The sequence below is a fragment of the Hyla sarda genome, chromosome 6 (assembly GCF_029499605.1).
Source record: "Hyla sarda isolate aHylSar1 chromosome 6, aHylSar1.hap1, whole genome shotgun sequence".
Taxonomy (NCBI): Eukaryota; Metazoa; Chordata; class Amphibia; order Anura; family Hylidae; genus Hyla; species Hyla sarda.
The window spans coordinates 64,138,324-64,154,418 of NC_079194.1; the positions used below are offsets into that span (position 1 = coordinate 64,138,324).

General features: G+C 44.8%; 2 protein-coding genes across 22 annotated transcripts in view; both read left to right on the top strand.

Moving 5' to 3' along the window:
* LOC130275703 (tigger transposable element-derived protein 1-like) overlaps positions 1 to 7,764 on the top strand; it is a 102,323-nt gene extending 94,559 nt beyond the window's left edge. For 16 of the 21 annotated variants that reach the window (XM_056523966.1, XM_056523972.1, XM_056523976.1 and 13 more), the window contains one exon: positions 58 to 1,351. The gene's annotated coding sequence lies outside the window, so the exon portion shown is untranslated. Of the gene's footprint in view, positions 1 to 57; positions 1,353 to 1,379; positions 1,437 to 5,333; positions 5,451 to 7,749 lie in introns of those variants that run through there. The other 5 variants (XM_056523973.1, XM_056523983.1, XM_056523965.1 and 2 more) reach the window with 4 other exon arrangements.
* Position 7,765: 1 nt separating this feature from the next.
* ANKRD54 (ankyrin repeat domain 54) overlaps positions 7,766 to 16,095 on the top strand; it is a 36,323-nt gene continuing 27,993 nt past the window's right edge. The window contains exon 1 of the mRNA XM_056523985.1: positions 7,766 to 8,052. Coding sequence (XP_056379960.1) covers positions 7,875 to 8,052 — 178 coding nt within the window. The 5' untranslated portion in view covers positions 7,766 to 7,874. The remainder of the gene's footprint in view (positions 8,053 to 16,095) is intronic.

Sequence of the window (16,095 nt, forward strand, 5' to 3'; positions counted from 1 at the left end):
TTGCTGCTTATTTTTCTTCTTTCTTCATGTTTTCTTACTTTGGATTTTTTGTTTTAGCAGCACCAGAAGGACAGGAACAGACTCGTCCATCCTTACAGAAGTTGACCCGTTTACCGGTTTACAGTTGCACCAGTTTACAGTTGTACCATTTTCAAGTTGTATCCTTCTAAAATGTGATTAAACTGTAAGGACATGGTTTATCTGTACTTTGTTTGGTTATTTTTACTTACTTTGGGTTGAAATTTCATGGACTCAGGAACCAATTACCAGTTTTCCATAGACATATGTACTCAACATATGATGGTCTCGGGGCTCCGAAACCAATTACCAGTTTTCCATAGATATATGTACTCAACATATGATAGTTTCAACATATGATGGTCCTCTCGGAACCAATTACCATCATATGTTGAGGGACCACTGTATCTTGTACTGCCCCCTTTGGCAAGTATCACAGCTTGTAAACACTTTTTGTAGCCAGCCAAGAGTCTTTCAATTCTTGTTTGAGGAATCTTTGCCCATTCTTCCTTACAAAAGTTTCCAGTTATTTGAGATTTCTGGGCTGTCTGTCACGCACTGCTCTTTTAAGGTCTGTTCATATATTTTCAATTATGTTGAGGAGATTGTGAAGGCCATGTCAAAACCTTCAGTTTACGCCTCTTGATGTAATCCCCCGTAGTTTTCGAGGTGTGTTTAGGGTCATTATCCATTTGTAGAAGCCATCCTCTCTTTAACTTCAGCTTTTTCACAGATGGCATCAAGTTAGCATCCGAAATTTGCTGAAATTTTATTGAATCCATTTTTCCTTCTACTCGTGAGAATATACAACCCCAAAGCATGATTGATCCACCCCCATGCTTAACAGTTGGACAGAGGTTCTTTTCATTAAATTCTGTTCCCCTTCTTCTCCAAATGTACCTTTGCTAATTCCGTCCAAAAAGTAAAATTTTAACCTCATCGGTCCACAGAACTTGTTTCCAAAATGCATCTGGCTTGTCTATATGTGAATTTGCAAAGTTCAAATGCTGATTTTTGTGGTGAGGGCGTAGAAGAGGTTTTCTTCTGAGGACTCTTCCATGAAGACCATATTTGTACAAGTATTTCTTTATAGTGGAATAGTGTACCACAACTCCAGTGTCTGCAAGATCTTTCTGGTGGGATTGTGCAGTCAAATGTGGGTTTTGAATTGTTTTTCTTACAATCCTGGGAGTGGTTCTGTCTGATATTTTTGTTGGTCTTCCAGATCTTGCTTTAACTTCCACTGTTCCTAATGACTGCCATTTCTTATTTACAATCCAAACAGAGGATATTGACATCTGAAAACGTGTTGCTATCTTATTATAGCATTCTCCAGCTTTGTGAGCGTCAACTATTTTCAGTTTCAGATTTCTAGACAACTGCTTAGAAGAACCCATGGTGCTGATTGTTGGCGCAAGGTCAGATGAGTTTGGGCATTTAAAACCTTTGAGATTGACATCACCTGGTCTTCCCAGATGATGATTGAGAACAATCCATGACACTGGCAGGTCTCAGCTTTGCAAAGGGGGCAGTGCCCAAACTTTTGCAGACGCCATTTTTTGTTTTCTGTTATTTTGAAAGTGTAAATGATGGAAATAAAATCTAACTTTTGTTGACATATTATAAGAATGTCTAATCTGATGCTAATTTGATGCCTTTTGGAGATTTTTCCATCTTTCCTTGGCTTCTTTATGCACATTAATACAAATTTTTACCTGGGGTGCCCAAACTTTTGATCCCCACTGTAAATCATAAAAGGATAGTTTTGCTAAAATCTGTATAAAATGTATGCATACAATTTGTAGGGTAAAATGCTTAGGTCCAGTTCCACACTGCCATTGGCTTTTATTATAGCCCAGCTCTGAGCGCTGGCGGGTTAAAGATGCCGCCATTTCTGATCATAAGCAGCAGGACCGAATGGGCTCACAGTAGAATGGGAGACCATCTACAGCCAACTAGGTCCGTTCTGTGAGACTTGCCTTAAATTTGAAATAATGCATACCTGAATTATTGTAGAAGTTAGTTCTGGTGTTATTCTGTGATCTGTGCAGAGTTTTTTTTTTTGTGGTGATAACGCTCTATTTTCACATGTTGCTGCTCACACCTTATGTGGTCCGCTGCAGAGCATGGACCTTTATAGATCCAGAGAGGTTGCTACAAATAGTCACTATTTACTGTGGATGTTTCACTCTTTGGAGAACCCGAGTGGACCCTCGCTTCCAGAGCCTCCAGGATCAGAGGAAAGTGAAGAGACAGCGCACTGAAGGTACATTATTTATGGTTGTAGGATTCTCTAATTGTGAGGGTTAGGGGAGGTGGGTTAGCGGATTAATTCAACCGTTTCATTCAGCCTGTGCGGTTGTAACGTTTGGAGATGGTAAATCCAATACATATCTTATTTTAGCAAGGGAGTCAGAACGATTCACAGTATTCTCTGGGATATGATCTATGGGCATAATGGATGCAATATTTTCAAATTCTTTGTGTTTATTGGTTATATGGCGGGACAGGCTATGATGCATTAGATTCTTTTTAATATTGCACCTGTGCTGATTTAGCCTTTGATGTAGGAGCTGGGATGTTCGCCCCACATATTGTTTGTCACAGCAACAATCAATCAGATAGATTATAAACCTGGATTGGCAGGTCATATGAAACTTAATTGGAAATTTTTTACCCGTATGCGTGCTGGAGAACTCCCGTATTTAATTGTTTTATAACAGAGACACCTTTTCTTTTGGCATTTAAAAATACCTTTGGTCAGTGTGGTCTCCGATGTTACTGATTTGGCCAAAGTTTGTCTTTTTAGCCTGCTTGGGGCAATTATGTTTTTCAGAGAAGGTGCTCACCTAAATGTCAGTCTAGGTTGTGGTGGTATTAGATCTTTCAAGTATGGGTCATATTTTAAGAGGCTCCAATGTTTAATTAGGATGTTTTTAATGTTCTGGTGGCCCATAAAGTAGGTAGTAATGAAATTGGTGTTGTATTTTGCGGGTGATGTTTCTTTTTTGTTGTTTGTGGGTGTTTCTAAAGTTATCAGATTCCATGATCGGGGTCTCACTTGCTGTGGGTCCAGAACCTGAGGAGGTCGACAAACATTCATCCTGGGTAAGTGCTTTGGCTTTTATATATGCATTGTTAATCGGAGATTTAGGATATCCTTTTGCTGAAAAACGTTTTTTTGTCTGTGCAGTTTTTCCTCACTCGTCAAAACTGGCCGTACGGGATATTTTCTTTCCATTTTCGGAAATGGCCACTCAGAAATGGAATATAACTGTTGGAGTTGACTGTTTTGAAAAAAGTGGAGGTTGTTATTTTATTGTTTTGATGCGAAATTAGCAGATTGAGGAATTCTATAGCAGTGCCAGATATATTGGGGATGAGAGTAAGTCCCCAAACATTTGCATTGATCTCCTGAATTACTGTTTGGATTTGTTCTATGGAGCCTTTCCAGAGTATAAAAAGGTCATCTATGTAACGTCTATAAATTATTGCATGTTCTTGGAAAATTGTGTTGTTAGTTATATATTTCTCCTCAAAACAGCCCATGAATAGATTTGCATTAGAGGGGGCGACCCTAGTCCCCATGCCTGTCCCTCTAATCTGTTGTAGGGTCACCCCATTTTAAGTAAAACATTTTTTTTCCAAAATCAGCCTCAAGCAGTTCATTAAAAAAGTTGTTTGTTCTGATGGTATCCTTATGTCCCCTTCTAAAAATGATCATGTGCTTTGGAGTCCTAATTCATGTTTAATATTCGTATAAAGTGCTGATACATCCATGGTTATAAATAAAATATTTTCCTCCCATTTCATATCTTTTAGTATTGTTATCAATTGATCAGAGTTCTTCAGATAGCTTGGTAATTTTTGAACATAGTTTTGTAATATTAAATCTAGATATTGGGAGATGTTACTTGTTGCACTGTTGACTCCAGAAACTATTGGCCTGCCCGGAGGGCATTTTTAGTCTTTGTGTACCTTCGGCAGGTGATAATAAAAAGGGGTAGTCTGATTCTGGATCCATAAAAAACATTTTTCTTTTTTGTTTATTACATTTTTTAATGGACCTTCATCTAATATGGATGCAATCTCCTGTTGTAGAGCAGGGAAAGGATCTTCTTTGATAGCAGTGCAGTGTATTATAAGAGTGATCTGAACATCGCTCTTAAAAGTCTTCTTTACAGAAAATAAAAGGCTAGGTTCACACTGAGGAATTTCCAGCCGGAATATATACTGCCGGAGTTTCCACGGGTATATTGTCGTCCTCATAGATGGCAATGTATTCTGCACAGATCCTTTCTAAAGAAAGTTATTTATAAAATAATTAAGGGGTATTCCAGGAAACAACTTTTTTTTTAGATCAACTGGCTCAAGAAAGTTAAACAGATATGTAAATTAGTTCTATTAAAAAATATGAATCCTTCCAGTAGTTATCAGCAGCTCTCTGCTGACACAGGAACTGTCCAGAGTAGGTGCGAATCCCCATAGCAAACCTTTAATACTCCCGGACAGTTCCTGAGACAGACAGAGGTGTCAGCAGAGAGCACTGTTGTTAGACAGAAAAGAACAACTCAACTTACTTCAGCAGCTGATAACCACTGGAAGGATTAAGATTTTTTAATAGAAGTAATTTACAAATCTGTTTAACTTTCTGGAGAAAGTTGATAGATATATAGATAGTTGGTCACTATGGCGTGCTTGAGAAAGGACATATGGGCGTCTGAAACGTTGCATTAGTTGGAATAAAACAACCACTTCACGTGACTTTGGTGTGCTGCTGTTCTGTCGGTTGTCTAGATATATAGATATATATGAAAAAAGTTTTTTCCTACACAGGAAGTTCTTTTCTTTTTGACTTTCTTTTCAGTCTGACCACAGTGCTCTCTGCTGACACCTCTGTCCATGTCAGGAACTGTCACGAGCAGAAGCAAATCTGCATAGCATACCTCTCCTGCTCTGGACAGTTCCTGACATGGACAGAGGTGTCAGCAGAGAGCACTGTGGTCAGAGAGAAAGGAAATTCAAAAAGAAAAGAACCCCTTTAATGTGTAATGATGTGTTTATGATGGTTCTTTGTACCTTTCATCTGGGTATTGTGTCAACCAGCATTGTTGTTTCATAGAAACTGTAAAATTGCTGATTTAGCATGAAAAAACAGGGATTATATGGAAGGATGGCCATGGTAAGCAACATTACTAAGGTAGGCTGTCACATTTAAATGATGCCCAATTGATACAAAAGGGCCATGGACCAAAATGTCACCCACACCATTACACCACCACCATCACCAGCCTGAACCGCTAATACAAGGCAAGATGGATCCATGTTTTGATGTTGTTTAAGCCAAATACTTACTCTGTAATCTGAATGTCACAGCTGGAGTCAAGACTAATCATGCAATGTTCTTCCACTCTGCCATTGTCCAATTTTTGGTGAGCCTATACAAATGAAAGCCACTGTTTTCTGTTCTTAGGCTACTTTCACACTATGAGTATTCATCCATCATTAAACATCCGTTTTCTGTGTAAAAACGGATGTATAATAATGGATGAAATAACGGGTGCTAACGGCTGAATAACGTCCGTCAAAATAACGGGCATATTCCACCGTTAAAACCCGTTATAACATCCCTTACAACATGTACGGCCGTTTTGACACCTGTGCCTACATACTCCCACAGCCGGTACTACTACTACTCCCATCATGGAACAGACTCTGTCCCATGATGGGGTTGTAGTACAGGGGCTGAGGGAATGATCGCACCGGGTCTCACTTCTGAGACCTGATGCAATTAGAAGTTATTTAACAGGGGAGTGTACGGCATGCTCCACTTCCCTGCAATGTACGATGTATTTTACTTTCATTTTTAAATTCCCCACTGGGAGCCCTGAAATAGAAGCGCTGCAGTGGGGAAAGATATATAGAATCGCTGGCGAGGTATATGTCTGGCCCCCCCAACTCTTCTATATATCTTGCCCCCTGCTGCGCTATATAAGTTTTGCTCCCCACAGCACAATCATATACCCCCCCCCGCAGCGCATGTGTATATATATTTACCCCACCCCCCACCCCGCAGCGCTATCATAAGCCCCCAGCGCATCTGGCTGGTAAGCTGAAAGAATACTTGTCATTCATAGTGCTGCGGCGGCATTTGTATATGGATGTGCTGCAGGGGTCAGACATATATCCATATTTCTGGCCCCCACAGCTTCTATAATCATATGCCTCTGCAGCGCTATGAATGAAAAGTATTCTATCAGCAGCGTATCGGGCCGGCCGGCTTCCTGGTCAGATGCGCTGCTGTTAGAATACTTTTCATTCATAGCGCTGCGGAGGCATATGATTATAGAAGCGCTGTGGGGGCCAGACATATAACGTTATCTGGCCCCCACAGTGCTTCTATGTACATATGCCGCTACAGCGTTATGAAAGACAAGGATTCATTCAGCAACGTATCAGTCCAGCCGTCTTACCGGCCCAATGCGCTGCTAATATAATACTTTTCATTCATAGCTCTGCCGGGGGCTTATGATAGTGCTGCGGGGGGGAAATATATATACACATGAGATGCGGGGGACAATATCTATATAAATGCGCTGCGGGGGGGGGAAAGATTTATATAGCGCAGCAGGAGGCAAGATATATAGAAGCGCTGCAGGGGGCCAGACATATACCCCCCCAAGGATTCTATATATCTTTCCCCACCACAGCGCTTCTATTTGAAAACCCTGTCGGGAGCCCTGAATGGCTCCTCAGTACTGGCCATTCAGGGCTCCCAGCAGGGAATTTAAAAATGAAAGTAAAATACATCGTACATCGCAGGGGAGTGGAGCATGCCAACCACTCCCCTGTTTATTAACTTCTAATTGCATCAGGTCTCAGAAGTGAGACCCAGTGCGATCAATCCCTCAGCCCCTGTACTACAACCCCCATCATGGAACAGAGTCTGTTCCATGATGGGGGTAGTAGTACAAACACTAATGTAGCTCATCCGGCTCATCCGTTTTCCATAGACTTCAATGTTAAAAATAACGGCCGTTAATTTACCCGTTTCTTGTGAGGGAAGAAAAATTTGTGCTTGTGCCGTTTTTTCTTCCGTCACAAATAACGTCCGTTATTCATGACGGGCTATAACGGGTCATAATGGATAATTAAAAAATCCCATAGACTTTAATGGGATTTTGTAACGCCTGTTTAACATCCGTTTTTAAGGCTTTTCTAACAGATGTTTATAACGGGTCTTTAAACGAAGCAACTTTATAGTGTGAAAGGGGCCTTAGCCGGCTGCTGTAGTCCATCTGCTTCAAGGCTGGACATGTTGTGCATTCAGAGATGTTATTCTGTATACCTTGCCTCGTGCTTTATTACTCCCCATCCCCCCTCCGCCATTATCCCTCTCCCCCTCCATCTTAATGCCTTGTGCTCCGTCCCATACAGTCCCTCCTCCGTGCCATACAGTGCATGGCCGGTATACCGCGTACCCCCTGACAGCCCCTGGCGTACTCCTAGGGGTACGCGTACCCCAGGTTGAGAACCCAGTATTTACTGGGTGATTTTTACTGACGGTAACTGTGTTATGTTCACAGAAACCAAATAAAACGCATAGTGTGAACACAAACTGTACTTATAGTAGTGTTAATACAGTGTGCTAGACAAGCTATATAGAAAAGATGGGCGCAAGCTGTCAGATGATATGCAAATGAACATAACGTCATGCCTTCCTATTGGTAGATTGTACAAAGGGGTTTCCTGTGCGCGTAACGTGCTACGTCACGCCTTCTCTGCGCTGATTGGCTGGAGCTGCTGGTCGTCATGGTGACTGTGGCCTGGTGGACTGTCTGGAGCCCGCGGAGTAAATGGAGCTAGAAGAGCAGGCGAAGCCGTCCCTGTCCGTGGAGCTGGGCTCGGGGGTACCGGAGCTGCTGAGAGCTCTATGGGAAGAGCCCGAGAAGCCAAGGAGTAGCCCGGGAGGCCGCGTAAAGTCTCACCGGCAGCACCGGTACCGGCTGTGCCCATTGGCCAGAGAGAGCTATGGTAAGCTGCGCTGTCAGGGTCTGGAGCTATGTAGCCACAGTGCGTGGGAACAAGGGTACAATATGTTACCTGAGCTAAAACCTCTATAGCAGTGTTTCCCAACCAGTGTGCCTCCGGCTGTTTAAAAACTACAGGCGAAGCCGAAGACTGTCCGGGCCTGCTGGGAGTTGTAGTTTTGCAACAGCTGGAGCCACACTGGTTGGGAAAAACGGTTATATAGTGTGGAACAGTGATCCCCAACGTGTGGCCTCTCCAGCTGTTGCAGAACTACAACCCCCATCATTTTTGAAGGCTGTCAGTGCATGATGGGTGTTATAGTTTTGCCACAGGTTGGGGAACACATGTGTAGGATATATATATAATCAACATTTGGAGTAGAAAAGAAGACAATCACACTCACCAATCTTTGTTTTTGTGCTTTATTTCTTCAGAACGAGGAGTGCAGGAGGGAGTATGAGGAGGAAGGATAGATAAATATACACACACATTAATCCCTCAGATGTCATGATCAATACAGATCACGGCATCTGTGCCAGTCCGGTCACTAAAATGGTTGATCAGATCGCCCGCGGCGCTGCCGTGGGGATCCAATCATCCATAATAGCAGCCGGAGGTCCCCTCACCTGCCTCCATCCATCTCCATGGGTCTTCTGCTCTGGTCTGACATCTAGCAGACCAGAGCAGAATATCACCAATAATACTTATCAGTGCTATGCCCTATGATTAGCACTGAACAGTATTAGCAATCAAGTGATAAGTATAAACATATTTGGTATAGTTGCGTTCGTAAATGTCCGAATCGCGGTGCAAAAAATTAGGCCTCATACCTCCGCTTATACAGAAAAATGAAAAAGTTATACGTCGTCAAAATAGAGGGATTTTAAATGCACTAATTTGGTTAAAAAGTTTGGGATATTTTTTTAAGCGGTAAAATAATAGAAAAGTGTGCAATCACGGGCATCATTTTGATCGTATTGGCCCACAGAATAAAGAAAACATGTATTTTTACTAGGGATCTACCGATATCGTTTTTTTTAGGGCCGATACCGGTAATCGGTGGAGGTTAGGGACTGATAGCCGATAACTTATACCGATATTCCGGTATAAGTTATCGGCTATTTATCCCCCCGCGACACTGCTGCAGATCATTGATTTAAAGCAGGCGCTTTAAATCAATGAACTGCAGTGGCTTTTGCGGTGCCATAGACCGCCGCCGCCACCACCCGCTTCTCTCCCCCTGCTTGTCCAGGGGTCCTGAGTCCTATCACCGCCACCCCCCACCGCCCCCTACCGCCCCACCGCGTCGCACACCGCCCTGCCCCATTGCCTCCCCCATCCCCGGTTTTATAATTACCTGTTCCCGGTGTCCACTCTACATCTGGCTCCAGTGGCGTCCTCCTGAGCTGTCACTGTGCGCACTGACGGTGACGTCACGTCACCGGGAACAGGTAATTATAAAAACCGGGGATGAGGGAGGCAATGGGCAGGGTGCGGTGGGGCGGGTCGGTGGAGGGGCGGGGCAATATCGGCTTATCGGCAAGGTAATTGCCGATACCGATAATGCCCAAAATCGTGATTATCGGCCAAACCGATAATCGGTCGATCCCTAGTTTTTACCATAAATTGTACAGCGTAAAAACGAAGCCTTCCAAAATTAGCAAAATTGCGTTTTTCTTTTCAATTTCCCCCCACAAATAGTATTTTTTTTTTTTTTAAATTTGCCATACATTTTTATGGTAAAGTGAGTGACGTCATTACAAAGAACAACTGGTCGCGCAAAAAACAAGCCCTCATACTACTTTGTGGATGAAAATCTTAAAGTTTGCATTTTTAGAAGGCTGCGTCCTTAAAGGAGTACTCCGCCCCCAGACTGGCTGCAACACCCCCTCCCATAGACTTGTATTGAGGGTGCGGGCCGTGAAGTTACGATGCTCTGGCCCCTGTATCGGCCGTCATTACACACAGAGCAAGTTTGCTCTGTGCAGTAATGAAAGCGGGGTGCTGCGGCTGAGATCCCAGGGGTCCCCAGCAACGGGATCCCCGCAATCAGACATCTTTTCCCTATCCTTTGGAAGCTTCTGATTCTATGCAGCGCAATTTTCGGTAAAAATGACACCTTATCTTTATTCTGTAGGTCTAAACGGTTACGGTACCCAAATTATATAGGTTTTATTTTGTTTTACTTCTTAAAAATGTATAACTTTGTACGAAAATTAGCATGTTTTAAAATGTACACTTCTGACCCCTATAACTTTTTTCATTTTTCCATATATGGGCTATGCTTATTTTTTGCGCCCTGATTTGTTGTTTTTTTTTTTATTTATTTTTTTTTTTGGTACCATTTTTGTTTTAATGGGACTTTTTGATACTTTTTATTTATTTATTTTTCTTCATGTATACACCATTCACCGTGCGGTTTACCGGTAATTAACATTATATTTTTATAGTTCAGACATTTATGCACAAGGCGATACCACATGTTTGTATATTTTTGTTTAAATTTTTTTTAATTGGGAGGGAAACAGGGAGTGCTTCAAACTTTTATTAGGGAAGGGGTTAAATCACATTTATTAATTATAATTTTTTGCACAATTTTTTTTTTAGTCCCCATGGGAGATTACATGCAGTCATTAGATTGCATACATTGTTTAATGCTATGCCACAACTTTGATCGCAGCATCTAAAGAGTTAATGACTGGCATCGGCCTGATCACCGGCATTAGCTGCGGGTCCTAGCTGCTGACAGCAGCAGGAACCAAACGGATATGAAGCGAGCTCAGACCTGCTGCGTGGCCGCGCCGTATATACACGGTGCAGGTCGTTAAGGGGTTAAGTCACAGATATTTTTGCAAGTATGCTGTGTGTGAACTTACCTTAAAGGGGTACTCTGCCCCTAGACATTTTATCCCCTATCCAAAGGATAGGGGATAAGATGTCAGATCGCCGGGGTCCCGCTGCTGGGGACCCCAGGGATCGCTGCTGCAGCACCCTGCTATCATTACTGCGCAGAGCGAGATTGCTCTGCACGTAATGACGGGCAATACAGGGGCCGGAGCATCGTTACGTCATGGCTCCGCCCCTCGTGCCGTCACGGCCCGCCCCCGTCAATACAAGTCTATGGGAGGGGGCGCGGCGGTTGTCACGCCCCCTGCCATAGACGTGCATTAAGGGGACGGGCCGTGATGTCATGACGTCACTCTCCTCCGGCCCCTGTATCGCCCGTCATTACGCACAGAGCGAACTCGCTCTGTGCAGTAATGATGGCGGGATGCCGCAGCAGCGATCCACGGGGTCCCCAGCAGCGGGACCGTGGCGATCTAACATCTTATCCCCTATCCTTTGGATAGGGGATAAGATGCCAGGGGCGGAGTACCCCTTTAAAGTAGATCTGTAGTGCAATATAACTTATCCCCTATCCGAAGGATAGGGGATAAGTTATAGATCGTGGGGGGTCCGAGTGCTGGGGCCGCAGCAGTATTCTGGAAAGGGGGGCGTTCCATCGCCGCATGACGCGGTGGCCGACATGCCCCCTCCATGTACCACATAGAGATACATGAGGCTTTCTGCTGGGGATGAAACTTCACTTCCTGCTGACTGCCACGGCCCCGTCCAGGAGATCCCGGGGGGCCCCAGCGCTCGACCCCCCCCCACGATCTATAACTTATCACCTATCCTTTGGATAGGGGATAAGTTATTTTGCGCTGGAATACTCCTTTAACCCCTTAAGGACCAGGCCCATTTTGGCTTTAACCCCTTAAGGACCAGGCCCATTTTGGCCTTAACCCCTTAAGGACCAGGCCATTTTACACCTTAAGGACCGGAGCGTTTTTTGCAATTCTGACCACTGTCACTTTAAACATTAATAACTCTGGAATGCTTTTAGTTATCATTCTGATTCTGAGATTGTTTTTTCGTGACATATTCTACTTTAACTTAGTGGTAAAATTTTATGGTAACTTGCATCCTTTCTTGGTGAAAAATCCCCAAATTTGATGAAAAAAATTAAAATTTTGCATTTTTCTAACTTTTCTGCTTGTAAGGAAAATGGATATTCAAAATATATTTTTTTGGGGTTCACATATAAAATATGTCTACTTTATGTTTGCATCATAAAATTTATGAGTTTTTACTTTTGGAAGACACCAGAGGGCTTAAAAGTTCAGCAGCAATTTTGACATTTTTCACAAAATTTTCAAACTCACTATTTTTCAGGGACCAGTTCAGTTTTGAAGTGGATTTGAAGGGTCTTCATATTAGAAATACCCCATTATAAAAACTACACCCCCCAAAGTATTCAAAATGACATTCAGTAAGTGTATTAACCCTTTAGGTGTTTCACAGGAATAGCAGCAAAGTGAAGGAGAAAATTCAAAATCTTAATTTTTTACACTCGCATGTTCTTGTAGACCCAATCTTTGAATTTTTGCAAGGGGTAAAAAGGAGAATATTTTTACTTGTATTTGAAACCCAATTTCTCTCGAGTAAGCACATACCTCATATGTCTATGTTAATTGTTCGGCGGGCGCAGTAGAGGGCTCAGAAGGGAAGGAGCGACAAATGGTTTTTGGGGGGCATGTCACGTTTAGGAAGCCCCTATGGTGCCAGAACAGCAAAAAAAAAAACACATGGCATACCATTTTGGAAACTAGACCCCTGGGGGAACGTAACAAGGGGTAATGTGAACCCTAATACCCCACAGGTGATTCACGACTTTTGCATATGTAAAAAAATATATATTTTTTTTACCTAAAATGCTTGGTTTCCCAAAAATTTTACATTTTTAAAAAGGGTAATAGCAGAAAATACCCCCCAAAATTTGTAACCCAATTTCTCCCGAGTACGGCGATACCCCATATGTGGCCCTAAACTGTTGCCTTGAAATACGACAGGGCTCCAAAGTGAGAGCGCCATGCGCATTTGAGGCCTAAATTAGGGACTTGCATAGGGGTGGACATGGGGGTATTCTACGCCGGTGATTCCCAAACAGGGTGCCTCCAGCTGTTGTAAAACTCCCAGCATGCCTAGACAGTCAACGGCTATCTGGCAATACTGGGAGTAGTTGTTTTGCAACAGCTGGAGGCTCCGTTTTGGAAACAGTGGCGTACCAGACGTTTTTCATTTTTATTGGGGAGGGGAGGGGGGCTGTGTAGGGGTATGTGTATACGTAGTGTATTTTTACTTTTTATTTTGTGTGTTAGTGTAGTGTTTTTAGGGTACAGTCGCACGGGCGGGGGGTTCACAGTAGTTTCTCGCTGGCAGTTTGAGCTGCGGCAGAAAATTTGCCGCACCTCAAACTTGCAGCCGGATACTTACTGTAATCCTCCGCCCATGTGAGTGTACCCTGTAAATTCACATTGGGGGGGGGGAACATCCAGTTTTTGCAAAACTACAACTCCCAGCATGTACGGTCTATCAGTACATGCTGGGAGTTGTAGTTTTGCAACAGCTGGAGGCACACTGGTTGTGAAACACCGAGTTTGGTAACAAACTCAGTGTTTTGCAACCAGTGTGCCTTCAGCTGTTGCAAACGCTACAACCCCCAGCATGTACGGACAGCGGAAGGGCATGCTGGGTCTTGTAGTTATGCAACAGCTGGAGGCATACTACTTTGGCTGGGGATACTGGGGATTGTAGTTATGCAACAGCTGGAGACACACTGGTTTGCTACTTAACTCAGTGTGCCTTCAGCTATTGCAAAACTACAACTCTCAGCAGTCACCGACAGCCAACGGGCATGCTGGGAGTTGTAGTTATGCAACCACCAGATGCACCACTACAACTCCCAGCATGCACTTTAGCTGATTGTGCAAGCTGGGAGTTGTAGTTATACAACAGCTAAAGGTACACTTTTCCATAGAATGAATGTGCCTCCAGCTGTTGCAAAACTACAAGTCCCAGCATGCCCATAAGGGAATGCTGGGAGTTGTGGTGGTCTGCCTCCTGCTGTTGCATAACTACAGCTCCCAGCATGCCCTTTTTGCATGCTGGGAGCTGTTGCTAAGCAACAGCAGGAGGCTGTCACTCACCTCCAACAATCCAGCCACATCAGGTCAGTCCCTCGTCGTCGCCGCCGCTGCTCCTGGGGCCCCGATCCCAACATTAACGCCGGGGATCGGGGTCCCCAGCACCCGGGGTGCACGTCCCGCACCCGCTCACGTCCTCCGGAAGAGGGGCGGAGCGGGTTGCGGGAGTGACACCCGCAGCAGGCGCCCTGATTGGTCGTCCGTCCGACGAATCAGGGCGATCGTGAGGTGGCACCAGTGCCACCTCACCCCTGCTGGCTATGGCTGTTCGGGGCCCTCTCTGACTGCCCCGATCAGCCAATAATTCCGGGTCACTGGAGACCCGATTGACCCGGAATCCGCCGCAGATCGCTGGACTGAATTTTCCAGCGATCTGCGGCCATCGCCGACATGGGGGGTTATCATGACCCCCCCTGGGCGATATGCCCCGATGCCTGCTGAACGATTTCAGCAGACATCGGGCACCGGCTCCGCTCCAGATGGTTGCGGGGGGCCGGTAAAACACATGACGTTCTCATACGTCATGTGTCCTTAAGGACTCGGAAATGGAGACGTATGAGAACGTCATGTGTCCTTAAGGGGTTAAAGGACATCTGCAGCGCTCATCTGATAGCTCTTTCAAAGATCTTTCCAACGATACCTCATTTGTCAAATTTGGCACAGCCATTCTCTTGTAATTGCCACCTGTAGCAGTAAGCAGCCATGTCATAAAGACTACATTTCCCATGACTCCCTGCACCACCTTCCTGTAAGCTGCTGCTCTCCCTCCTCCCCTTCACTCTCCGAAGTTTTCCGAAGCTAGAGCGGGGAGGAGCGAGGGCAGAGGCCGAGACCGCACTTCTGCAGGACATAAGCCACGCCCCTTGGGTTCGGAAATCTCACTTCACCCCCCCCCCCCCCCCCCTCTTACATTACATTACACTACATTACACAAGAAGCAGGGGGAGATGTATACAGCTCTGTACACAGCTCCATACACAGCTCGGTACACAGCTCCATCCCCCGCACACAGCTCGGTACACAGCTCTATCCCCCGCACACAACTCGGTACACAGCTCCATCCTCCGTACATAGCTCTATCCCCTCCCCCTGCTCTGTCTCCCCAGTACCTCATCTACCACGGGGAAAACACAGAGCGGGGGAGGGGAGAGAGGACGTCCGTGCACAGCTCCTTCACCTCCATAATGATGTGTGAGGAGGACAGACTGCACTGCACGGGGAGGATTTCGGTGTGTGAGGAGACAGACTGCAGGGGAATAAATATCATACTGGGGATGATTTGTATGTGTGAGGGGTCGGGGGGACGGACTCCTGAATGACACATGCTGGGAGTTGTAGTCCCTGTTATGTGTGTGTATGCCAGTGTATCCCAACCAGGGCTGAGTTATATTAGTGTGCTGTGTATAACTCTGCGCTGGCTGGCTGTGTGTGTGTGTGTGTGTGTGTGTGTGTGTGTGTGTATATATACATATACACACAGCCAGTGTAGAGTTATACACAGCACACTAATATAACTCAGCCCTGGTTGGGATACACTGGCATACACACACAAAAGGGACTACAACTCCCAGCATGTGTCATTCAGGAGTCTTCAGTCTGTGGTATAATACCAGCATGTTGTCTCTGTAGTCTCCTGGAGGTTGTAGTTCATCAACACCTCTATTGAATCTCGGTAGTCTCCTGGGAGTTGTAGTTCACCAACACCTCTATTGTATCTCGGTAGTCTCCTGGGAGTTGTAGTTCACCAACACCTATATTGTGTGTCTCCTGAGGGTTGTAGTCCATACACCAGTGTTTCCCAAACAGGGTGCCTCCAGATGTTGTAAAACTACTACTCCCAGCATTCCCTGATTGGGATACACTGGCATACAGGCACATAACAGGGACTACAACTCCCAGCATGTCATTCAGGAGTCCCCCCCCCCCCCCCACCTATATTGTATCTTAGTAGTCTCCTGGGAGTTGTTGTTCACCAACACCTCTATTGTATCTCAGTAGTCTCCTGGGGGTTGTAGTCCAT